Source organism: Onychostruthus taczanowskii, unplaced genomic scaffold, assembly GCF_017590055.1.
Source record: "Onychostruthus taczanowskii isolate IOZ18803 unplaced genomic scaffold, ASM1759005v1 scaffold34, whole genome shotgun sequence".
Lineage (NCBI taxonomy): Eukaryota > Metazoa > Chordata > Aves > Passeriformes > Passeridae > Onychostruthus > Onychostruthus taczanowskii.
In genome coordinates this window covers 4,818,254-4,845,036 of record NW_024500794.1, presented here as the reverse complement: position 1 = coordinate 4,845,036, position 26,783 = coordinate 4,818,254, and the positions used below count along the sequence as shown (strand labels likewise).

Here is a 26,783-nt window from a genome sequence, read left to right as displayed (position 1 = left end):
CCAGGCTTGTCCCTTGGCTTCTAATGCTGCTGCTGGGTGGCAGGCTGTGCTACAGATGTCTTGTTGGCCCAAGACAGGATGTCCTGAACCTGCCAACCAGGGACAGTTGGCATTTATGTCTCAAAAAGGAAGCCAGGATGTACTTACAGTCTCTTAAATTATGACCAATAAATGTCAGTCCCGTTCATTACTCATCTTGCAGCTGAAGTTTCTTGAATTAATTCCAGCCATAATCACAGTATATCTCTATTTATAGAAGCTGGGACATCTCTCAATATTTAGGCACTCTCTCTGGAGGATACACCTTTCTGTAAGAGCTGGTAATTAGTAAAGCTAAAGGGCTCCAAAAGAATCTCACTTACTTGGTTTGAATGCCCCTAAAATTCAGGGGTGCAGGGGAGTGTGTTTTGATCTGAACCCCACTCTGAAGCTAGTTTTATTCCACCCTTCCCATTATTGCCTAGAAGTGCTACTGTGCTTTGAGGAACTTCAGGTTTTTTTTATGAATTGGGATTGCTAATAATTGCTAATGTACAGAATAATTTACAGTTCTGATTATTCTTATAACTGTTAAGACTTATCAATTAGCATTCAGTTCATCAGACTATTGAGTGGAGTCTAATCCATTTATTTTATTAACAGCATCCAATGACCTTATAAATCTGCAATGTTAAGTACTCCAGAGTGTGCAGGTTGGGCACCACGGTACTATGCTATGCTCTTTTGCAGACGAGGTCAGTCATTTATATTAATTCAGATTGAAACCAGCAGGATGTAAACCACAATGGTTTTGAGCTGACTATTGTTCATCTTGTGTCATTTCACCTTCTGTCTGCCCACAGCTTTAGGAGTAAGGCATTCAGTGCTGGATTTAGAAATAATTTAACAAAAAGTGATGTAGGTTTGGAAGGGTGGACATAAAGAAACAGGTGTCAGTTGCTGATTTGCTGACAGTAAAATTGCAGCCCTTTGGTTTCATGTAAGAGTGAAATCCACTGCTGGAAATCACCTGCTGAGCAAATGCAAGGAAAGCATCACCTGCTCAGCTGTGCTGAGAGGAGTGGTGAAGCTGGGAGGCAGTACTGGAGTGATGGGGAACTGAGGCAGAGGGGCTTTTAGAAGATGGACCAAAAGTTTACCCCCTGCAGGGACACTTCACTGTGTTCCTTAGAACTGTGAACTTTCACTTCACCTAGTGTTAGCATTTTAATTCTTAGCTTGTTAGGTTGGAGAAGTCAGACTGACAGCTTGCAACAGGATTGCACAGGCTGAGATGATTCTGTCAGAATGGAGGTTTTGCCTAATAAAAGATGAAACACTGTGGTTTTAACCCTTCCTATTTACATTTCCTGTGGAAAACCCAAGAGAATTTCAAGTCCTACATAGAGTTCTGAGGACTGACAACTGCAACAGAAAATTGATGTTTAATGTTGACTGTTAAAATTGATAGGTATGCAACCAGTCCTGCCTAAAGCACAGCACTGGCAAATGGCCTTTCCCTTGTATCCTAAATTCCACTCAGAATACCAGCTAGAAGAGATAAAACCCTAAGGAAAGGACAAATGGAGCAAGGAAATAAAAGATCTCCCTCTAAAATAATGGAAGAACTGAAGCCAGCTGAAATCTCCAGGAAGTAAACAGAAGCTGGATAAGTTCCAGAGAAAAGTTAGCAAAGTTAAGATGTGAAACAGTACTTGAAGCTCACTATTTTATGGTAAAACTGGAAATGTAGCAAAAAGAACCCTCCATTATGATGCCAGTGTACAAGATTTTGTAGATGATTAAAAAAAAAAAAAAAAAAAAAAAGTAGTGAAAAATGACCCAAATGGCTCATAGGAACTCTTACAGTTAATTCTTACTTATATTCATTGTCTTCTTGCTTTGAGTGGTATGGTTCCACAAATCAGGAAGAGATACCATGAGACAATGCCTTATCTTGTAGAATTAAATTACTTTTTAATCAGGGTGTGACTGTCAAGAGAAGTCTGAAATGCCTGGCAGTATTTTACCATTGTTCTGAACTGAGAAATAAGGGTTTGTTCTAAGCTGAAGTACATTCTTAGACATGTCTGTCACAGGCTGTAGAACTTTAGAGCTTCCTTCCTTTCTAAGTGTGGAGGTGTCTAAAGCCTTCACACAATTATATTTAAAACTGTAAAGTCCCCATTACATTCATCGGCTGTTTACTGGCATGCCTAGATGATCCTTTTATAACCCATAATCAACTCAATACAAAGACAAAATAATAATTGACCCAGAGTAAGAGAGTGAAATAATATCATCCTGACTCTCTCTGTTTATGGTGCTTATGGAGAGGAGGGGAGAGCTGTGATTGAAGCTTTACATCCAGCATTGTCAATAAGGCTAAAGCATTTTATGCCCATTTTGCATATCTTCAGTAATGTGATCAGCTGCAAGTTGATGGCTAAAAGAGGTAACAGGAACCACAAAGGAGGAAGATCAGGATCTAGGAAAAGGGCAGAACAAATCAGGGTGTACTGATGTAAGATGGTTCTTTCAAGTCATCCTAGCTTATTTACAAAGGTGAGGGAAGCAATCTCTGAACCATAAGCTTTGAATGCTTTGAAGACTCATGTGGCATGGATGAGGTGTCAGAAGGCTGAAAACAAGCAGAAGATAAGAAATTGCAGACTACCCATTTTAACTTCATTCCTGGAGAAAAAAGAATGGTGGAAATAATCAAATAAAGGAGATTATTAGGAGCCAGCACAGATCTGTCAAGAACATATAATGTCAAACTAATTTAGCTTTCTTCTATAACAAGGCTTGTGGATACAGAGGAAGTAGTTGTCATACCTTGTCATTTGTAAGGATTTTGACATTATCTCACAGTCTTTTATCATAAATGCAGCAAAGAATCAAGTTCCAAAGGAAGGCATTACAGCAGGGATGCAGAACTGGTGTAGATAATTTTACTCAATGAGCAATTCTCACTGATTTCCTGTTGAAACGGAAGACTATTGAGCAGGTTGCCACAAGCTTGTGCTGTGGCCTGCTAGTGCTTCATATTTTCATTAGCAAACATTGTACTTTATATTAAAATTTTAACCTGGATAACTGTCTAGAGGAAGTGTTTTATGAAAGCTGCAGATGGCATAAACCAGCTGTGGTGAGCTGGGGAAACCACTGTAATTCAAGAAAAGCTTGTCAGACCAGGGATCTGGTTTGAACAGCATCAGAGTGAATATGAAGTACTCTCCATGGGAATGATTAATAAAGTGCAGCCAGTTCTACATGGGAGACCACAGGCTGTCCTTCAGGAAGGCAGACAGGGTCTCTAGAGAACCACAAGTTCAGTGTTAGGCTAGAACGTCATCCTGTTTCCAGGAAGGGGAACACCATCTTACCAGGCTGTGCAAGTGGGAGCACAGGCTGTCAGACACATCTCATAAGCCTTCAGCTCTGATGTGCACTTGTAGCACTCCGCTGAAATGTCCTGCCTTAGTTTTGTACTGCACTCTGAGGAAGTGTGGTCCAGTGAGAGGATGTAGACTGGCATAGTGAGAATTGCTTGAGGTAAAAGGAGAAAAGACTGAAATAATTAGGGTTGTTTAACCTAAAAGGAAGAAGGCCAAGAGTGGTGCAGATGCTAGTGTGCCAAGTGAAAGAAAATAGGAGTAATGTTTCCCGCTGCCCATGATGTATAAAAATAGGAGTATTGGTCTTTAATGGGGTGTGCAAAAATATTGTGATGCACTGTGATATATTAAGTAAACTATGGCAGGTTTAATCATTGAAGGGCTGCAGGAAGTATCTCTGGACCAGAGAATGGACTCAATGGTCTCTTGTGCTCCTTCAACACTATTTCATATGATTATTATCAAATATTCATTGAAGCAGAACCTGGGCCCAGTCTGTCCTCTTGCAAGACTGTGCTTAACCAGTAGGATATAAATTGATATTTACTTTTGTATGCTCTCTGTCTCTGGCCTGATGATTATTTAATTCTTCCATGGAAAAAGTTGAGGAACTTATGCAGGAAAAGCTGAGATCAGCTTGCTCTAAGCAGTCTTTTGTAGGAGGGGGGTAAGACCCGAGATCTTTTCAGGTACAGTAGAGATTGGATCAACATCTTCCATAATTTAGGGAAGCTAGTGTGTCTACTGAGATACTGAATAAATAGTTATTTACTGCATGCTGTCAGAGAGGAACAAGAGTTCCTTCGTTACAGGGGTTCAGGGCTTGAATCCAAACCAGTAGATACCTCCCCAATAAGCAGAGTAAGATGCCTAAACTCAGACTCTTTAGATGTCACTCTGTCTTCAGCATTTACTACAGCCAGGTTCTAAAGGCATTCACTTGGTGTATTATGTTTCTGAGGTGCCCAGATCTACGCACATTTTCTAGTGGACTCAAGGCTATGGTTTCAGCAGGACATCTCACCTTGTTCCTAGACTTAGCTCCAACATCCATCTCCTGAACACAAACATCTGCTGGAACTCCACACTGAGGTGCCCTGTTCATCATCTTCATGGGAGAATTATTACAAGGGGTTTATCAATTGGTGGCATGAATTGTCTCAAACATTTGTATGGCAGTCACTCAGAAATTCCCAACCAGAGGGCTGTACTCCTACGAGAAGTCACCTTCAGTGCTTAATCCCCTCTGCTGCCATTATGATGTGTTCCAGTGGTTGCTGGGAATGCAGAATAAAATATACTGAGATATAATTCACCTTCTCTGGACGTATTCTCATGCAGCAGAAGAGCTATTGTTGCATGGAAATATAGAACAGGTAAAGCTGATCTGTGGTATCTTGCAGTATCTCATGCTAAATCTGTATAACCCTTAGGAAGATATCCTTTGTTTATTCCTGAGTCTTTCCACAACACAAGAGGGGGAACAAGATACCCTGCCTATAGTCAGGATTACCCAGCTTTTGGGAGGTGGGATGAATTGCACTAGTCAAAGACAATCTTTTCATCTGAATCAAACTTTGCTGGGCTTTTCCTGTTTGGACAAGAATTTTCTTGGTAGGGGTCTTCTTCAAATAGACACTGTGGCTTTTTAATTTATTTGTCTGATGAGATTAGAGGAATAAAGCTTTGAAAGTGCAAAGAATTTTGCAAGCATTTAATAGGTAACAGTTGCACCTTTATTATACAAAGGAGGAGAATGTTATGATTTCAAATGATGAAATTTCCTGTATTCTCCCTTTTTAGTTTACATTTAAAAGAAAAGATTAAACACCTTTATTAAGCATATATTTAGTTTTCAAAGTCAAACAGTATACAGAAAATTAATTAAAAGGTTGCCTGTCCATCTTTAATTTGTCTTCTCTCATGAATAGACATAAAAATGTGGTTCTTAATTATAAGATCAAACACTGGTACCTTTTTTTTTCAATAGGATCCCTGTCTCATTTAGTGCACAGAATGGAATACACTTAGGGACTGAATGAGTTTTGCCATAAACAAAGCTGATTTCTATAGGTCTTCTGTTTCATTTACTGCCAGTGATGAAGGTTATGTATTGAATTGGGCAGGGGGCTGTTCAAAAACAGAAGAATGGTCTCGTATTTTGGCAATTGAATACTGCCCTGAAGAATTAGGCTTTTTCCTGCCTCTTGTCACAAGTTCCTATGTGATATGAAAAGGCCACATAAATGAGGTTTTCCATGGGTGGCCACTAATTGGTGTGTTCTCGTTTTCTGGATTCTCAGTTTGAGACACCTGGGGTCTGACTTGCAGAAGTGCAGAGCTGGTATTGTGTGGAGGTTTGCTGTCAACACACAAAGAGCTGGGGAAATACTAATCCGAGGCATCACGAATTGGGGACCCAAAATTTGTCATTGCTCTGGCCATTTTGACCTTAGCCTCTTTTTGTTTGATTTTAGTGTCTGTAAAATAGAGATAACAACCCCTATCTCCCTGGCAGAATATCCATTAAGGCTCGTGTATGAGATATTATGGCAAAATAGCAACACAGAAAAAGACTGTGAAGAAATCAGTATTCTGAATTCAGTGATGGGTTTGAATGGTGTGTGGCAAATGAGGCACTTTGCTGTGCTTGAAATTAGGATAACAGGAACATATGGAATTGCTACCCATTCTGTGAGCTCTTTCCTTTGTAGTAGCTGAGGTGGGGGACACTTTCAAGGAAAAAAAAGATACAATAAAGACTATTAAAAGGCATCTGCAGGAGGAAGTCAAAGTGAGGTTTCAGAGGCAGTCTTCATTTTGCATTTTCTGCTTCCACCTTTAACATGTGCCCAGAAAGATGCTTGTAAGACAGGCTTTTTATGTGATACATGAGACCCATTATGTTTGACTTGAGCCTGTGAATGATAGGTTGCAAAGTAATTGGGAAAAAATGGGCCAAAGCTGTTACCACTGAGACTAGTACTACACTTTTCATTGATATTGAGGTAAGAGCCTTAAAAAATCAGTCCTGGAACACTCTTGTTATTACTCCATTTGCATGTGAGGAAACCAAGGCACAGATGAAAGTCAAATAATCTGCTGCAGTAATTCTGCCTGTTTTCTCTTTATATAACCAATAATTTTAAACTAGCATTCACATCCCTTCTGAATGAATTTATCTAGAAAGGACAGAAAAAGGATAGGTTTGTTCCTCTCTTCTTCCCCTCCCTTCTTCTCACCTGGAATAAACTGAGTAATAAAAATAATTTGTTTGCTTTATTTGCCAGTCTTTTTTTTTTTTTTTTTGTGTGGTGGAACATATATCTGCCTGTGGGACTCTCTGGAAGGATCTCATAAGGAAGAACTGGCCCTGAAGTAGTGGAAGCAAGCAGGTCTGTGCTATCATAGGTCCTGTATTCTGAGTTTGTGCTGTGCTTATGAAGTTCTGGGTTGTTGCCCTGGAGGATGTCCAGGTGGGGAGGTTGTGCTCGCAACAGGGTCTGGATCACAAGCTCCACAGCAGGATGTGCCTAAGGAAGAGATCACAGCCTTCAAACCGTGCTTAACAGGGAGCCTGAGAAGAGGCAAGAACCTTGGTGATACACCATCATGCACTTTTATTGCTGAGAGCCTTCTCCAATTCTGAATATGCTGTTGCTGTTGTGGAGACCATGAATATTTGTATTGCCTTTTTCAAGTCTCTGGTTTGTAAGAGGGGACACAATTTTCTGGTCAGGCATAGGTGGGGATTTTTTCCTACCATGCCTACATATGCTAGCTGCTGCTGAACTGTTGTGTTGCCTCCTAAGCCTCTGTGTCCATGAATTATCTCCAGAAGAAAGTTACTAATCCAGGGGTGCACAAAGCACTGGTGCAGAGCTGACAGTCAGGGCAGAGTGATCAGAAGAGATATTTCATGGAGGCAGTGTAGGTGGCCAAAAGAGAAGGTCTTGTTCACAGGTCTGGAGGAAGGGCACTGTCCCTCTGCCACTTAAGAACAAAAGTGGAGAGGCTGCCAGTGTAGGGAAGAAACAGGCCATGTTGCCAAGTGAAAATGTGGTTGTCTCTTGATGCATGTTTGGCAGGAAGGCAGTGGAAATGTAGAGCTTTTGTGAGATGGTGGGGATTTTATTGTCCTTGCTATTCCCAAGGCAGATGGGATTTTAGGCTAACCTTGCTGTAATGATTGTGGAAATGTGCACTGCTACAGGACAGAAGTGGAGGGGGTGGCAGAAAAGGCACCAGACTACATCAGGAGATAGATTTATTGAAGTATCTGTGATCATGGGACTTCACTGGCTTCTTATCCCTCTAGAAGAAGAAGCACTGACCACAGCAGATAATACTGTAACTTGTAAACACCTGCCCTGGAACTGAACTGAAGGGGCCTTACAAAGCTAAGGTCAGCCTTCCCATCTCACAAAGTGCAGTAAGTGGCCCCACTGGCCCCACTTGCTTGCTTCTCTTCCATGGTTCTGAACTGTCCCTGTAGAGGGCAAAATGTGCTTCCTGTTGCTCTGCCTCGTTATATCCACCCAGTTCCATCTTTCACATGTGATTCATTCACGTATCATCGATGCTGATATCCCAAATCTGTAATTTTTCAAGTTCTCTTGGATACTTGCCTCTAAACTCTTCTTGCTGTCAGGTGCAGCAGACAGCAGAGGATGCTGAGTACCTCTGAGGGGTACCACACTAAGCAATTCTGCTGTTTGGAAATCCATTTGTGAAAGCTGAGCAGCACAGAAATGCCTGGAGAAGTTAATCAGAATTGGAGATAGGCACTTTTTTTTTTTTTTTTTTTTTAAACCACAAGCTTCAAGCACCATGGTGTAAACAGGAGGTCATTTTACTGCCAGTGGCAGTGAAACAGTGCTCAGTTATACAGAGCATGGAAAGTGCTAAACAGGATTTCTGCCTTTCCTTTGCTCCACTTCTATCAACGCCCTGTGCTTCTGCCCTGCAGCAGCCCTGCTATTCCAGCTCTGATGTTCCAGGGTAGCTACAGAGCTGACAAAAACTAGGCAAGGGTATAGCTGATGCTTTGAACAAAGTAATTCTCTGTTCAGTAGGTTTTTTGTACATATTAAATTATTAAATCTTTAGGGGGCTTTTCCCTGATGCAGTAATTGTGCATTCATTAAATTGCCAGGAAAGATGTACTTTCTATTAATTAATTTTTTCCTAAGAAAAACCCTTAATTTTCCACTGATAATCCTGCTTCAACTAATTCAAGGATGGACAACTTGTGTCTTTGGACCCAGAGGCAAATACTAAGTGACTGATGTATAACTCCCACAATGGAATCACAGAACCATTTAGGTTGGAAAAGACCTTTAAGATTGTGGAGTCCAATCTTTGTCTGATCAGCACCTTGTCAACTAAACTGTAGCACTGAGTGCCATGTCCAGTGACTTCTCAATCACCTCCAGGGACGGTGACTCCACCACCTCTCTGGAAAGCCCATTCCAATGTATGGCGTCCCTTTCTGTGAAGAAATACCTCCTCGTGTCAAACCTGAACCTCCTCTGGTGCAGCTTGGGGTTATGGGGATACGTTTTATTACTGCCAGCACACTGCTGATGTTATGAGTGTTTTTTTATCCATATCTCCACGTGGGAGGAAGCTCCCAGGGGCTTCTGAGGCCACCAGCTTCCTACAAGCTCTGGGACTCAGCTGTACCTGGCCTCATCCCATCCCACATTGGATGTTGGCAAGGTGGGGAGCCATTGCTTGTTTCTACTTGGACTCTGCTTGTTGAAAAAATCCACACCTTCCCTGAGGGTTCTGGTTAGGAGCTTGACACCTGTTGGACACTGAAAGTTATTTTGGGTTTTTTGGGGTTTATTGTAAGATGCTGATGAAGCCAAGAGGTTTGAGCTTCCATGATGTAGTTAATTACATTTTAGAAAGTGAAATCTGGGTAAAAGTTGAATTATACCACATTATTGGGAGTGGAAATAGATTTAGACTTCAGCTGCAGTATGAGCTAATATATGTGTGATAAAGACCACAGGAGAAACCGTGTTAGAAGATTATTAAAGATGCTAAGGCAAATATAAAAAACCAAACCAACACTGGAAATGTAGTTGTCTGTGCAACCTCAGTATGGTCTTCTCTTGTGAATGCATTTCAGTACACTTCTAATGACAGGAACACATTTTTCTTTTCAGGGATTTTGACCACATTCAGGTCACAGAATGGACAGTACTCACTTAATGAGCAATTATTCAATATTTGAATTCTCAAACAAGTCAGTGTGTGACCCCCTCAACTTTGCTTAATAGTATTCAAACCTTGCTCTAAATCAGAAATATTAATTTTCTCCTGACCTGTCTTGTGATTCTGAGCACATGCCTGATATCACCTGGTAAATCTCTGCAACACCCATGTGAGATAACTGAGTATTTTTACTCCATTTTTGCAGGTGGACAGCTGAGGCATGAAGAGTTTGGTCAGCAGAAAGCCCTAGTTTTATGTCCTGAATTTCAGAAACAGAGGGCCTGACCTTTATTCATAGTTTTTGTTTTCAGTTGCACATATCTGAAAACATCTCCCGTTACTGTCAGCTGCAGCTCTGAGTGCTCGGCACTGCTCCAAATCAGACTCAAGGTGTCTGAAGTCAGCTACTCAGAGATGCAGAACTTGTCATTTGGAATGACCCCATGAAAAACACAGGCCAGGATAACAGAGGAATCAGCAGCAAAGGTGGGGCAGAGGTGTAGGACAGCCATCTGTTAGCTGCCCTAACCCTGGGATCCTCTGTTCTCCTTTGCCAAACTTCTCCCTCCTGCATTTTAACTTTCAACTTCCAACTGCAAAAACTAGGACCAAGATTTTAGTGTAATCCCTTTATACCCCTGAGTTTCCTAAGCTCCAAATATCCAGATTTCCTACTAACGCTTTAAGTCTTCTTTAAGCTACTTTGTCTTACTTTGCAATCTCACAGCAGATATTTACAAGCCTTTTTCCAAACAGTGGCAGGGTGGTATTAGGTAATTTACAGAACTGCCCTAACAAATAAGATTTATATAGACAGGAGCCTAGCAGGATTTTCAGAGAGCCTTGGTGCCTAATTCGTACTGGTTTCAATAGGATTAAGGCAATGAGGCATTTGTTTAGATCCCACCATTCATTCCTTAAAACCTGGCCCTTTAATTCTTCTTTGCATCAAGTTTATAGAGAACCACTAGAGGTAAAACATAGGAATTTATACTAAAATAATTCGTGGTAAAGTTCTGTGAGAGTACAATCTGTAAAGCAGGCATCTTGGGGGAATGTGTTACATTTTCTTCAGGCTTCAAAATAATTGCTTTTGCAACCAAAGGAAATTAGGTGTAGAAACTTTTTTCTCTGCTTTGCACTGAAATCAAAATGTTAGTCACCTGAAAGCTCCAGCAGGTACAATTCTACATGAGTATCCTCAGATATTCTAAGGATCAGGCAGATCCCAAAAACTTAATGGCTGGTTTGAGAGAGTACAGAAAGTGTTTGTACATTCATTAACTCATTCTTTCTGGAAAGGATCAAATGAGTCTTGTTGAATTTAATCTGTTTGAAAGTATTCTCTATCTAGGATTAATTTCTGATTTAATTTCAGTAGGACTTAATGAGTTCATTATGCAGACTGACTTCAGGCAGTGTATTTGTTGCAACTGGCTCACTTACTCCACTATGTTTATACATATGTGTATGTTTGTGACATGCAGTTGGTGATAGTTGTACCATATAATTTCGTCCCCCTGACTGGGAAGGAGGGAAAAGAAAGAGTTACCAAAAAAAGGAAGAAAAATAAGAAAAGAGAAAAAAAAAAAAAAAAAAAAAAAAGAGAAAAGAAACCACTACGTTCCTGGTCTAAAATTTTAGATGGATAATCATTCACTGTGATGAAATTTGCATGATTTTTGCATTGTTTCTATTTTCCTGACAGAGGGACTGGTTAATATGAAAAGTGTAGTACAAGAAGTGACATGACCTGGCTGTGAAATGTAGACATTTGCATACCATAATCTGGCTTGTTTGAGCAGACCTATGACTGCTTGACTCCAAAGATGTGTCTTATGAACAATTGGTGTTTTTATTGTTAATGGGTCAATAAACTGATCTGGCAAGAACCAACCTTGTTCTGTGACTTCCTGAAGAAGCAGAATCATGGCTTTCTACCAAAAACTAACACTATATTTAGGTAGTACTAAGGGAAAATAGCCTGGCTGCTGTAGTATCTGAATTGTTTTTCCTCTGTAAACAAGTGTGTTCCCTATGCCCTTTCAACACACTCCCACTGCTTGTTTCATTGTTTCCTTTCCAACACCACAAGGCAGATCCATCCCAAGGAGGTAGAAATAATAATGATTGTCGGTGTTGTAAATCCTTATACATTGGGTTTTTCTTAGCGTGGGCACCTTTTCCTTCATCTGGAAGGAAGGATGATAGGAGCCCCGATGGAAACCCTTGGACAACCACTGGTGAGGGTTTGACATTCTTCTATTTCCTCTTACTTTTCTCTGCTGCTCCAGCTGCTTGACATCCTCAGAAAACTCCTAAATTTACTGAATAGTGTTTGAGGGGAGCTGGCAGGAAATGGAGCAGTCAGACTCAGGACAGTGTTAGCAATCCAATCTGTGTGGATTGCTGATTATCTATAGGACATGGCCATTTATAAGTTCCTTTTTTTCCCTTTCTTTATCCCCAAGTGCTTAGCTATTTTCAGCTCCACCTATTTTAATGGCTGCAGCTTTTCCTCCTGCCTTTGGGAGTCTGATCCACACATTGATTTCTTTTGAGCTATATTGCTAATTACTATTTTTGTAAGTGTAGTGTTTCATTATTCATTAAAGCTGGGGAGACATTTTAGTAATTTCTAAGTAGAACAAATGTAAATTCAGTAATCAAGTAAGATCTCTGGTTAGGGTTTAAGAGGGCTAGGAGGAGTGATCTGACAAAGGAGCTGGTATGAAAACTTAGAGCAATTGATATATGAAGGAGTCTTACTAAGAAAGCAGAAACAAACAAACTAATGTTGGCATGGACAAGATGCAGGGGCCGGCTGAAACGCTGGGAGGAATTCTTTAGTTCACCAAAGGAATAAACTGCCACAGCAACCCAGAGAGTCATTTTTGGGGCAAATGTCCAAAGACTGGTAAAAACCACTCCTGCAGGGTGGATGAACAAAATCAGCCATGCTGCACTGTACAGGGAGGGTCTAGAGGACCCTGGAGATTTTCAATCGTTTCCTCTTTAGTGTGTGACAAATCTGCTCAGTGTGAACTGGCCCTTACTAAGAGAAGAGGAAACACTGTCCATTTTCTGGTATTGGATCAACTGTGCAAGCTTCCCAGTGCTTTCTGTCTGGCTTTGCTTGGGTTCCTGAGGGAAGATGGTTCCTATTCCAGAAACCCATAAGTCGTTCTCAGGATGAAAACCCTATTTCAATATCCCACCTGCATCATAGCAGAAAGATGTGGAAGTAGCTCTTTATACTCTGCCCGCACAGCCATCCTAGGAGTCCTTACCAGGGTCCCTTTTCCCTCAGTTTCTCTGCCAGGGGGCCTCCCACAGGAATAAAGCCCCCCACAGGTTGGGCTCCAGGGGTTTCTGGATGTAGAGTGTAGTTCTGCTACAGATGCACCAGTTGCACAGTCTGAACTGTGTGCCTGGGGAAAAGACATTATGATATGCAGTGCTTTGAGGCTACTGACATGCTTCCTGACTGAAGGATGAAAAAAAACTAGGAGATGTTACAACCAAGATACTAAATACTCATTGAAGCCCTTTTTTAATAACAACTTTAAAATGGGAGGCCAAGGCAGTGAAGAAATTGAAATAAATAACATTTGTCTTGCAGCAGGAAGACTAGAAGTTCTGGATGACTATTTAAATGATCCTGTGATATACTAGCCCTTATAAGTGGTGGATCCAAAGCCTTTTTCCAAGGGCTTTTTCCCTAGCACATCTATTCAACATGTTCCCTTTGGCCAGGGGTCTTTATAGCACTAAAATAGCAGGGTCCACAAAGGGGTTTTTGCAGCAGGCACTGCAGGCTTGCCTCCCCCTCCCTCCTTTTCAATAAGGTTGAATACAGTAAAGGAGCAAAGGAGGAAACAAAATGGCTCAAAGCCACATGAGCATTTCCCATAGCTCAGTGCCAGGGTCTAGAAGAAGTGACTAAGCCCTGGGGTTGCTGAGTCTTGTGTTCAGGATCTTCCCAGTCAAAACCATGCCTTTACTCTGGTGACAACGCACCTGAAGATGGGAGAGAGAAGAGAGGAGAGGGATGTGGCACTACATTATGCCACACTGGGACTGTGCCACTCAGGAGTGACAGCTGCAATCACAGGCCTGATTGATCCATTTTACAGACCTTGGGAAGCACTTGAGTTACACAAACTGGGCATGGTCTCAGGCAGTCAAGCCCAGATTCTTGTGTGAAAGAAGCTGCGTCATACACGTCCCTTCTGGAGACCTTTTCAGGTTCTGGCAGAACTGAAAAGCCCCCCTTAAGGTCATCCTGGCACTGACAGGAGGAAGTAGATAAGAGCATGACTTAATGCACAATGCTTCACTGACCTACACCCCATGCATTTGAGGTTCTTGCAGCACTAAAAATACTAATTTAATTATGTTCAGTCCTTCTGGAAATTAACAATGTCTCCATTTGTAAGTTGTTTGGAGCAGCACACTGACCTACACCCCATGCATTTGAGGTTCTTGCAGCACTAAAAATACTAATTTAATTATGTTCAGAGTCCTTCTGGAAATTAACAATGTCCCCATTTGTAAGTTGTTTGGAGCAGCGGACCACGGAGATCTTGTAAAAATTATCCCTAGAAAAATGTCTCTGGAATCAATGAAATGAAACTCCACTTTCATCATCTGACATTGCTTTTGGCATTGGACTTCAAATGAGATTACTGTGCAACTGTTAATCAGTTAATAAGTTGGAATAGAAGGAATAGAAAAAGATGGTCTGGGTCTTCTCACATTTTCTGTGAGTCATTAGTATATAAGAGCTCATAGTGGGATCAGTGACCTGTCTCCTGTATTTGGCATCTTAAAAGTAGGTCTAACTCTTCCTTTTCTCACCTGTAGTAGTGCCTAAGCAGTGAGGAGATATGGATATCTCTCCTTGTCTGCTTCTACTTTAAACACGTATGAGAAATGAACAGTAAATGTAGGCCAAGAATAATTTCACATAAGGTTTTCTGTAAGGTCCCTGGCATCCAAGACATAAAGTTGCTGTGAAGAATTCAGATTCATAAGACAGGTCCATGCCTTACCCACTGCTTGTGGTGAATTCATACACAGGCTGTCACAACAGTCCTATCAGAAACCTTGTAGAAGATCTGTGGGGCAAATATCAACACCAGTACCGCTGAAGTAAAGATGGGTGGAGACAAAGGCCAGGGCAAGCCAGGGGATGCATAAGGGCAATCTCTGGGTCAGTCAAGTCCCAATGGGCGTAAAGATCCACAACACAAATCAATAAACTGAGCTTCCATGAAGATCAGATCCAGACTCAACACCCTCATTCTCTGCCTTCCAGCAGTTAGGCTGACATCCTGTCCTAGTGAAACTGAGGCTGGTATTAACAGGGTCAGGAAATCCCATGGAGGAAGAAGCAGAGCCCGTAGGGCTATTCCTGGCTGGTTAAGGAGAGGCCATGCCAGTGAGACCTGTTGGATCCATGAGAGCCAGAAGCTGACAAAAGCCATCTGCCCCAGTGAAAAGATAGAGTCGATACCAATAGGTAGAAGGCTTTGCAATGGATTGCTGCACTTTGGGGATACAATTTCATGGTACTCATGGCGTTCAGCTCTGCAGCGGGGTTGTGGGACTGGTCTGTTTGGAACTAAAGCTGAAGAGGCTATGGGAGAGGATATCTTAGGCAGAGCTGTTTTAAAGCCAGTTTATCAAATTGTGTAGACCTACAACTCTGTTTTGTTTGGATTTTGCTAAGAGCAGCTCTGATGATTTGAAAGATTGTATGGTGCTCCTCAGGGAATGGGGAAGCTGTTGGCTAAATGTGATGCTTGGGGCTACGTTCTCTTTCAAGACTGGAAAAATAAAAGACAAAGGTCTGACCAATAGGTTAATGGAGCAGTAAGAAAAGCAGTATTACTTTACTGGCCTTGCTAGAGCCCAATCAAAAGTCCTATCTCTGCTTTCTTCAGTTCACCCTGTAATTTCAGCTGGGATACACACCTTTGTCTCTGCTGAAGTTTAATTGCTGTGTGTGACTGAAGGCACAGGTGGCAGCTACAGGGTTTCACTCCAGCTATAGCTGCAGTTCAGGAGAAGAAACATCTTTTCTTCTTCGTGCAGGTGCTCAGTATAAAGCAGTGGTGGTGTCACAAAGGACAAATCTCACCTGACTAACCTAGTGGTTTTCTGTGATGGAGTGACTACTCCAGTGAGCAGGGGAAGGTTACAGATGTCACCATTTGGACTTTTGCAAGGCCTTTAACTTGGTCCCCAGTGGCATCCTTCTCTCTAAAGTGGCGAGATTGATTTGATGGGAGGATTCTTCGGTGGGTGAGGAATTGGTTGGACAGTTACCTCCAGAGGGTAGTGGTCAACAACTTGAAGACCCTGTAGACACTGATCACAAGTGGTGACCTTTAGGGGTCTATATGGGGACCAGTGCTATTTATTGTCCTCCTCAGTGACAGAGACAGTGGGATCAAGTGTACTATCAGCATACTTGCAAACAACACCAAGCTGAGTGCTGTTGACAGGCCTGAAGGATGGGATGCTCTGTGTTGCCATGGAGGGAATGGGGTAGGAGAAGGACATAAGCTTCTGCTTCCTGTGGAGGCCATTCTGGAGACCTTGCATAAGCCTGGACTCTGGGGAATCTCAGCAGCTCTCTGCCCAAGATCTCAGGGGAGCAAGTCTGAGCAGGAAATCAGCCTCTGTGCCCTGGGTGCAGCTAGATCAGAAGCAAATATGTCCAGCTCTCACAGAGGCAGGCACTTTGAACCGCCAGAGGCTATATAACAATTCCCTAAAAAATTTTGTGCAGTCCAAAACTAATAAAAGGGGGGGGGGCGGGGGGGGAAAGAGACTAGGAGACAAAAGGTAGGGAAGGACAGACATTGATAATTCTGGATTTCATTACCTGCTCATGGTCAGCAGACTATGGATCTGTCTGAAGGTGCTACCTCAAAATAGTGCACATAGCAGCAACCATTCTTGCCCAAGCTGCCCCAAATCCAACCAAGCAAACCACACAGTTTGAGCTTAAAAAGGTAAAATTTCTCTTTAGTCCAGTGACATGCAAGCTTGCATTTCTATCTAAGCACATCTGCATCAAAAATAATCTGTTCTTTGAATGGACTTTTCTAATCAAATCATAGTTCAAGGGAAATTTACCGCCTGGTCCTTCTGCTGAATTTCTTCAATCTACTATTCTGGTAGTAGATTTACACTGTCAGCTTGGATACCTTCCTGCTTCCTTTCCAGGCTTTGATCCCTTAATTTGAATGCCTGCTGACTGGTTCCTTCTGGAGTGACACAAGTATTTCCCTCCAAAAAGGAGACTAGACACAACTGACAGTACAGTATGCACGAGGATCCAACCCCAAGCAAGAGCACAGATGTTGATTATGCCAAACACTCAAGACCTTTGACACAGTCCCCACAGATCTTGTGCCCTGGAGTGCCCTCATACACTTAGGCCACACCCCAGGGTATACACACAACCTTGGCATGAACTGTAAGAGCACCACCTTCTCAAGTTCCAACCCAGTCCTGTCTCTGAGACTCTGGGTGCTTTAAATTGAAAGAAGAGTGAGTGCAGCCTGTGCCCCACAACCATCAAAGTGCTCCATAGAGCCCAGACCAGACCCAAGGCAAATGTTTTCCCCTGTGAGCTTCTCTGCTCCAGAGCCATGAACATCATCCTGAACATCATCCACTTTGTGTCCCTTTCATGGGCAAGGCTCTACTTTTTTTTCACCTGGCCTGCAAAGGCAACATAAGCAGTAGTGAGTTCCTTTTTCCATTTAACTGCTGGAGTTGTTGGAACTTCAGGGTGGTAGAGGACACTGTGGTTGACCACCATCTTAAGAGAAACAGGGTACCAAACAGAAGGGAGAGTCACAAAACAACTGAGGAGAGTATGGATTTATTGAGAAGGCTCACTAGAAATATCTAAATAGGTCTAACTTAGATTGTCTTCTACCTCTCTTTGCAGCCACTGTACACAAGTGAATAACATCCACCCGTATTCTTGACTATCACCTTATTTCAATCTAGGCACCATAAAATAGAAGGGAGTTTTCCTACACATGAGAGGATCTTGTAGAGGAAAGGTTGGAAACCCCATTGTTAGAGGATTTGAAACTGGAGAGCTGAAACCCTCCCTGCTAGTTATACCCTGGGGAACAATCCTGCATAGGCCTTCAGAGGGATGAATTAGCCTTTTCTTTCTCAAGGGTGTTTTACCCACCATCACCATAGTCATCCTGGGAGAATAAAGGAACTCTGTTTGTTTCCTCACCTTGAAGACAGGTTGTGCTGACAGGTGCCATCCTCTAGCCAGGTGTCTTCACACCATTTAACTGGGTTTAAAAAAGCTGTTCTGTGTGCTAAATTGCTTCCTCACTTCCCAAAGCGTGAAAACCTTTTCTCTCTTTCACGTGTCCATGCTTCGCTCCTTCTGGGGAGACAGCTGGTTGTTTTTTTAAATACATTCTGCTCCTTAAATGCCATCTCTAAGACAAATCAAGTCATGTGGAGCCAAGCCCATGAATAACGCTGAGGTGACTCAATCCTGGGAAATCACTGGGAGTTGGATGCCTAAATTTCTTTGTGAGTCTAGTAACATCAGTAAGAACATACACTGTGCTATAGTCAAGAACAGAGCATGGGCTGAGATGCACCTTAAGCCCACAAATAGCTCAGGTGCTTGGGTGATTCAGCACTAGTTCATCTAAATCATGGAAAGAAAGGTTTCCACACGTACTTTAGCACAGGTGTCATGAGAAAAGAATGACTTAGGGCCCTTACTCCTTTGCGTGGAGAATACAGTTGTTCATTTTGGTTTGTTGTTTTTTTTTTTGTTTTTTTTGTTTTTTTTTTTTTTTTCCCCCAATAATGATTAGGTGTCATATTTCCCTTGGATGAAATGGGTGGAGTGTGTTGTGGATAAAGTGTCAATGGTCCTATGGATGTCCAGGCTCTGGCCAGTATTGATGCCTTGCCTGGTGAAAGGTGTGTAAATCTGGGCTCCCAGCACACTGTTTTCAAAGTACTGGGAGATGGCCACATGCATCAAAGGGCTCTGGGATTTGGTGTCATGTTGAAGAGGAGCTCCTGACTAAGGACAGAAAGGAGCAGGATACCAGGGTGATGGCTGAGCATATAGCGTGGCTACTATGGCATAACGCAGCCTGATGAACTGAAGAGGAGCTCCTGACTAAGGACAGAAAGGAGCAGGATACCAGGGTGATGGCTGAGCATATAGCGTGGCTATGGCATAACGCAGCCTGATGAATGTTAAGGAGGTTGATACATGCTACATATTGGAGGGAGGAGAAACACCAGAAAAGGAGAGCTAGAAAGAGAAGCAGAGGAAGCTGTGTAATAGTCATACATCTTTCAGTGAAAAGAGTAAGTTCTTTCTTGGTCCCTTCACCCCAGCATTCAGAATACAAAACAATGTGATTATTTTTTCCAAGGAAAGGCAATGAGGTACACTATGAGAGACAAGTGGACTAACAGCAAGCAAGGACCAAAGCACTCAGTTCTCTCCTTTCTTTGCCTATATGTAGCTGAAAACACCTGGAACATCTACAAAACACCTAGGTTCTCCATTTCTCCTTTCCTGAAGTACCAGCACAGGGGACATTTAAAAGAGTCTGGAGGTTATAGTAATACTTCCTTAATTCTTTGCCATAATTTGGCACCCTCCCCCCAGTAAGCTGTGAGTTTGGAGGTGGAAGGTGTAAAAGCAGCCAGAGAGTAGAAATCTTCTTGTCATGGCTCCAGGAAATTTCTACATTCCTGGTACCTAAGAACTAACCTCTGCCCTATCTGTGATTTAACATTAATTTATCTCCTACTCTCTCACCTACATGATAGCAAGGAAATTCTCACTTACAGGAACAGTCTGCATGGGAAGGGATGTCCTAGAAACCTGGAGGTGTGGCAGACAAGCAGATGGGGATGGTGAGAGGATCATCCCTCTAGGACTGCAAAGATGCTATGGACTGTGTAGAGACAGAAATGTGTGTTTCATAAAGGCAGAGCTTTGCACACTGGCTTCATTGGGTATGTGAAGATGGTTTAAATAAAGAAATGGACATGTTTGACTATATCCTTTTATAGAATCCTTTAGCTCTTCATCCACCTGCTTCAGTGATACAATTTTGCCATTACAGGATCTATGATTTATTTAAAACTAAATGAAACAGAGGACAAGTTGCTCTGTGTAAAATGGCAATAGATTGCATGTACCCTAACAGCATCATGAAGAATATGTCATTATTAAGCATTAGTGTGAGTTTATACTTTATACATAAATGTGTAAATGAAGGAGAGGGAGGTGATGGAATACTAATATCTGAAATTTATCCCTACCAGACCTGATTCCTGGCTGAGAACTCTAGATTTCATGCAAACACTAGTAATAAGAGTCACTTTATTCTAGCCACAATACTACAACCAAGATATCATGAACGCTTGGGAGATAGATAAGACAGACAGATTTCTTGTTTTCCACTGAGATGGTTTTGAATGCATCCTGGCAGGGCTGACTCACCCTTTTAGCTTTCCAAGGAAGACAAATTGCTTTCCAGGAGCTTCTGCTGTATACAGGTTATTTTTGAGCGTTTCCTTAATTAAGGTTTATCTGCTGTGCACATAATCCACAGATGAAAAGCCCTTGAGGCTTTTTTTGGTGTGTGAACAGAAGTTTCCCCCTGAACAACCTGTTTCTCACCCAACCCATTGTTACACAACATGACACACATACTTTATGGATACCGTGTCCTACCCCAGAAGTAGCTGCAGGCCAGTAGCCTGAAAAAAAAGTAATTTCACATGCCTGGGATGCTTTACTGGGGAAGGACTGAATAGAAACAGGATTCCTGAGGGCCACAGTTGGCAAAGACAAACTATTAGTATATTTCTTTAATTCAGGATGTTGAACTCCACCTCTGCCCCACTCTCATGTTTCTTATCTTTTGTATCTGAAATTATGCTGAAAGCACCCTACTGGAAATACATTTTAAAGTTGCACAACTTGGGATCTGGCAAGGACTCAATTGGATGCCATCCCAACTGGGAGAGAAGGACTATGATGTCACTTGAATAGCAAAGGAGCCTTTTAGAAGCTCTGCTGTGCTGTAGGTGCAGGTGGGAGGTTTTGGTCTGACCTCCCTGGAGAGAAGTGCTCTCCCATTCCCTGCCAGGTCAGGGGCTGACAGGGATACAGGGCCAACTCTGTGCCTCACTGCGCCCTGAGCTCTGGCTAGCAGGGGAAGGAGATAAACCTTTACAGGGCTGCATAGCCTAGGTAACAGGGCAGCTCCTCTGGAGTCAGAAAGTCAGGCATGCAGCAGTCCATGACCTGTAATAGCTGTCTTGGTTGGTGTTGGAAGTATGTAAGATATGAGAACAACAAGGCCAGTGGCAAGAGAGATCTCCCTTCAGTCAATGTTTTTCTTGTTTGCCCAGGGATTAACAATTCCGTCACATTCACTAACAGTTTCACAGGAGTCAGGCATGGGGACTGGACCCTTAAGGCCTCATAGTTACATCTGAATTGTCTTTCTAGTCTCCCAGTCTTGCTGCTGTTTGAGACTAGCCTCAGTCCTTGGGGAGAAGGAGTCAAAGCTACAGCATTTAAGCATCCTACAGTTCTCTGAAGGAGTACCAGTCTATTTTCACGTTGCTGTGGCTACGGTGTAATGCTGGCATATCCAAGATCTCCTTAAACCAGATAGTTCAGGTATTAGCAGCTAGGTTGCCACAGCAACACAGGACTTACTGCAAGCTGCAAAACTTGTCTAAGGAACAGGATGGATGAGCCTGTGTGGAGCTGCTGTGCACTATCTGGCTAGTTTAAACATACTTCCAATTTGTTTCCACCTCCTTGTGCTGAAGTAGGCTGAAAAGCTTACCCAGATGCTGAAAAACAGTATTGAGCTAGCTATGCAAGATACATGAATGGTTGCAGCATGCTGGTTCCTGTACTGCCTTTGCATGTAACCATCACCTGCTCTCTGACAAGCTGAGACAAACACGAAAAGCCCACTTTCCATATTGTGTCAATTAATGCACTTGAGGAAGTGTAGACATAATGCTCACTCTGTGATTGGTGCTACAACCATTTTGTCCCTGGGCATGGTCAGGAGCAGAAAAACCCCTTGAGCAAAATTCTGTGTATTAATCCCATTTACATATTCATTCACAGCCTTTTTCAGCCTGCATAAGCATCCTGTGCCCCTCCCATCTCTCTTTTTGCTGTGTACAGACCCATCCATGTCCCTGCACAGCTGTGTATGGTGGTGATTCTCCTTGATAGTTTGGGGCTGCTCACTCCTTGGCCACCATACCCACTTAAGGAATGTTGGGCACCAATGCTAGGGTGAGGGATCTGTGCTCACTGGGGACCCAGGGGGACATAGTGGGCACCACCTCTGGCATGGCAGTGGACACCAGATTGGTTCCCTGGCTGAGCATCACTTCCACGTGTGCTTGACCCTGCCTTGTGCTGTGGAAATGATCACTTCCATTCTGTTTCCCATGAATTGCTGCTGCTGTGGCCACTCTTCTTTCCTCCTCTCTACAGTAATGATGTTTCCAGTGGCATGTTTGCACATTGCAGTGGCTTCTTCTCTCTTCTTCCTGCCACGCTTTTACTGAGCATGTTTTTAGGTTGTCCCCTCTTTCTTCTGGTCTGGAGCCTTTCCCTAGATGGCACATCCCAGTTTCAGTGGCCAAAGGTATAATTCCCACTTCCCACGCAGGAGTAAATGCTTCTGTCTTTCCCAGTCAGCTTGTTTTCTTTGTATTGTGACTTGAGCCAGTGATGGAAACCAGGTGCAAACAGCAAACAGGTCAGTGGCTCTGCTTCCAGTCAGTCTTTTGAGTGCTTCCCAAGGGGACTATTAATAGAACAGTGTCCTTTCATCAATATGCTGCTGAGCTGTTACTTGCCCAAGGCCTGCTAAATTATTGGGGTGAAGCGTGATCTGTCCTGTAGATTCAGTGAAGGTTTATAAGCTGAGCATTATCTCCCTGCAGCAGACCAGTGTGAGGCACAGGCTCTGTTTTGGTCCCATTTAAGACTTTAATGCACAATTTAGGTCTAAAAAACACAGGGAATGCCTGTTCTTTGTTATAAGGCTGAATTCCCCCCAATAGTCAGAGAAATAATAATAGTCAGCTGAAATTGGGAAGAGTGATAATAATCTGCCTATTAATCCTTTAGTGAAACCACGAGTGGAGAGCAAAGGCAAAGCACTTGGAGCACTTGCAGGCAGGGCGTTTGTGAGGAGTGCATCCTGTGAATATCCGTGTGTGTCTGACAGCACAGAACTGCAGCGGGGTGCGCAGCAATCCCATTCTCTGCTGGCAATCCCAAGCCAAAAACTATAAAAGACAAAGCACTTGGTGTCATTAGAGTCACACACCTGCGAAACAAGGTGTCATTAAAAAGAAGCATCGACTTGAAAGCAGAGGTGGAGTTGGAAGGACTGTGAAAATCTCCCTCAGGAGTGTGTTTTGAAAATAAGTAGGGGAAAAAAATTGGTATATTTCAAAATGAATGGGAAAATAAATCATGGGAATAGAGACAAGCCAGCTGGTGAAAGCCTTTCCATACAGCCAAGGTGGTCTCAGCATTGCTGACAGAGATGATGAGGTGCTTTAAATTTCTATTTCAAACCTCTGGCTGGAGGTTTGGCTGGAGACCTATGTCTGTCCAGCCTTAGGATGAAATTAGGGCCACCTGGCTCCGAGCCCATGCCAAATGGAAGGCTGTTTTGAAACTTTTCACTGGTAAGCAGGAGAGGAAAGTGCGATATTCTCAATAAAATTAGAGCATCTGCTACACCTGAAGAAATCTTAACTTATCTCCCTCTTTTCTCTTCTGCCCTCCTCCCTTGTTCTTCTTCAAAGGTTGAAAAAAATGAGGACGGAGACCAAAAGATCGAGCAAGATGGCATCAAACCAGAAGATAAAGCCCATAAGGCAGCCACCAAAATCCAGGCCAGCTTCCGTGGACACATAACAAGGAAAAAGCTCAAGGGGGAGAAGAAGGGAGATGCCCCAGCATCTGAGACTGATGCCGCCGACAAGAAGGAGGAAGGCCCTGCTGGTGGAGCGACTGAGAACAAAGAAAGCGAAGCTCCTGCTGCCACAGAAGCAGCCGCCGCTGACAGTGCCCAGCAGGAGGAGGGCAGCAAAGACAGCAGCGCGCCAGCGGAGGAGAAAAAAGGAGATGGAGCCGCCGACACGGGCTCAGAGCAGCCAGCCCCACAGGCTGCCACTCCTGCTGCCTCCTCAGAGGAAAAGACCGCTGCTGCCGCTGCCCCCGAAAGGGAAAGTGCCACTAAAGCTTCCACTGATAACTCGCCATCCTTGAAGGCTGACGAAGCCCAAGACAAAGAGGAGCCTAAACAAGCCGACGTGCCTGCTGCTGACACCACTGCCACCGCCACCCCTGCCGCAGAGGATGCTACTGCCAAGGCAACAGCGCAACCCCAAATGGAGACAGTGGAGAGCAGCCAAACCGAAGAGAAGACAGGTGAGTGGGTGCCTCCCTAGGGAACGGGCCTCTCCAGAAATGGATGCCTCCCTCCATCTCCTGGGAGCAAGAGCTGGTGTGGGGACTAGATTAAGAGTTAACAAGAGAATCCACTTGCTAGTTTTTTTGGGGTGGGGGAAATTAATTTCTTGCGTAACACCCTCTTTCTTCCAGTCAGCTTTTGGAAATACTACAGCTCCTGCTGAGGATCCTGTTCCTCTAGGTGGAGGTGCCATCAGCACTTTTTTCCCTGGTAGCAGGAGAGTGTCTGCCAGCTGGAAGGTTTAGGGGGAGAGCTCCCCAAGCCCTGCATATGCTAAAGATAGTGATGAACCTTTTCAGTCACACTAGCCCAGACAGCTCCAGTGAGACAACTTGGCCAGGTCATTGGAGGCTTCCAACTTTAGCTGAAAATCTCACAAGACAAAAGCTCTCTCATACTGTAGGAGACCTTGCTGGTGGGATGGTCATGGAGTCGAAAGGGTCTTTCTTCCATCTGCTTGTGTATGGATGAGATTCTTAGTACAACCATATCCTAGTCAGTAACATCTTATTATCAGCAGTGCTTATAGTTTCACCCACACCCATACTTGCAGGGTTTCTACTGCATTCTACTTGGAGTATCTGTGCCAGGCAAGCTTGCATGAAGCTTTTAGATGTGTCAGCTAATTCAGATAGGGGTAGCAAGAGAATCAGATAGGGAAAGGAAAGATTAAGGGCCCTGACAGCTCAGTGAAGAAAGGAAGAAAGGAAGAAGTCCTCTAGGAGATGGAGAAGTCCTCTAGAGAGAAGTCACTCTAGGAAGTGTTTTCAATTCCTCACTGTTGACCAAGTGCAAGTCTGCTTAACCAGTTCCCCCAGGAAGGGGTGAAGAGTTTTGAGAGGCAACAGTGGACATTTTTTGACAAACCTATAACATTTACAAGCCATAAAGAAGAATTTATTATAAATTTTGATGCTGAGCTGGGTAGGAAATACCTCAAAGATCTGAGAATATTTTTCTCTCTTGTTCTTGACCTTTCTTATTTTATCAAAGAAATAGAATATAAACAAAAAAAGAAAAGGTAACAAAAGAGGAGGTAAGCTCTGCATGAAACTCAATTAAGAGGTAGTAACAAGCAAAACTGGCCTCCACATTCATGAATTACTCTGCTGTACAGGGCAGCCTGCATTCATTAGCTTGCTGGGGAAAAATGTTGCATATCACTTTGATGGTCATAAACAGCCTGATGTAAATTCTAGAGAGCCTCAGCACCCAGTCTTGTACCTACAGATGTTTCTCCATAATTTCATTTGGCCCACTACTCTTCCACAAATTGCACCTCCCACTCTCCAATTAGGCTTCCAAGCTTCATAGCTAAGCTGGGGCTTCAGGCAAGTCTATTCCTGCTCAGCAAAAGTGGACAGATAGGGAAGAACAGATATCCAAAAGGACAGATTAAATACTGGGAAAGGAACTAATGCAGGACATTTGTGATTTAAGGGATGGGCAAGGGGAGCAGACTTCAAGAGCGTGCGTCTGAACTGATTGTACGTAACTACAAAGGTTTGCTGGTTTTACTTCTGCTTATTTAGAAGTTTCTAGAAATAAGCCTTGAAATTGAATTGTCTAGGTTTGCTTTTTGTTGTCCAAGTCTCCAGCCACTTGTTCTTTATATGATGTGTTAGGTGGCAACATAAATGTCATGTGATTAGTGATATGTGAGTTGCTATGTTGCATGCTGTACTTGTGTTGGTTTTATACTTGGGCAAAGGTATAAACATCAGTGGCAAGAATAGGGCAGTGTGAATCAGTGTTTTGTGGTCCTCTATACACAGGATAATGAATGCTAATTCCCTGTTATTTAATACCTGGGATGCCTTATTACTAAGCAGTAATGATTCTGCTTTGAATTGACATTCCATTTTTATTTAGATTAATGTGCTCTAAGGGATGGAGGTAGGACATTTATAGTAGCAATCTATTTGATTTAAATTTTCATTTATTTTACTTGTTTTGAGTCGTCACTCATGGAAAAATGGTTTAATTCTACACAATATTCTGAATAATTTTCAGATATCCTCCCCATGCTCTTGTTGGTTTTAACATCATTTAAAGTGGCCCACCATTCATAGACACATCATTTGAAGGGGCCATTTAAAATGCACAGTTTAATATGCATTTGCACATGATACTAGCACTTATGTAAACATCTAGCCAACAGAGGAAGCTGGAAAATCTACAATCAAATATATATTTAAAAATGAGTTTTCAGCGATCGAGTGTTGAAGACCAGTATGTGCATCCATTTATACTTATTCAGTATGCATGCAGTAACACTCAAGCTTAGCAATGTTTGCAGAAAGCAAACATGAAAGGTGCCTGGCCAGAGTCAAGCTGATAGCCTCTTTAAAATGTTAATGAATATAGATTTTTCTTGAATTCCTATTCCAGTATGATATCAGTCTTCCAGTCACAAACCTGAACAGCTGGCTAAGTGACCCCAGAGTCATCCAAGAAAGAAATGCTAAAAGATTAAATAGGTCTCCTTGTACATCTCTCTGAGGATTCCGGGCTGTGCTCTGCAATACACAATACTCCTCTGAAGAGCATCATCACAGGACAAAAGTACCCACAGACAAATATTTCCTGACAGAAAGACTAT

At 42.8% G+C, this 26,783-nt stretch overlaps 1 protein-coding gene across 1 annotated transcript in view; it reads left to right on the top strand.

Annotated features, from left to right (window-relative positions):
- Positions 1–26,783, top strand: part of GAP43 (growth associated protein 43) — a 52,741-nt gene that overhangs the window by 6,894 nt on the left and 19,064 nt on the right. The window contains exon 2 of the mRNA XM_041410955.1: positions 23,511–24,138. Coding sequence (XP_041266889.1) covers positions 23,511–24,138 — 628 coding nt within the window. The remainder of the gene's footprint in view (positions 1–23,510; positions 24,139–26,783) is intronic.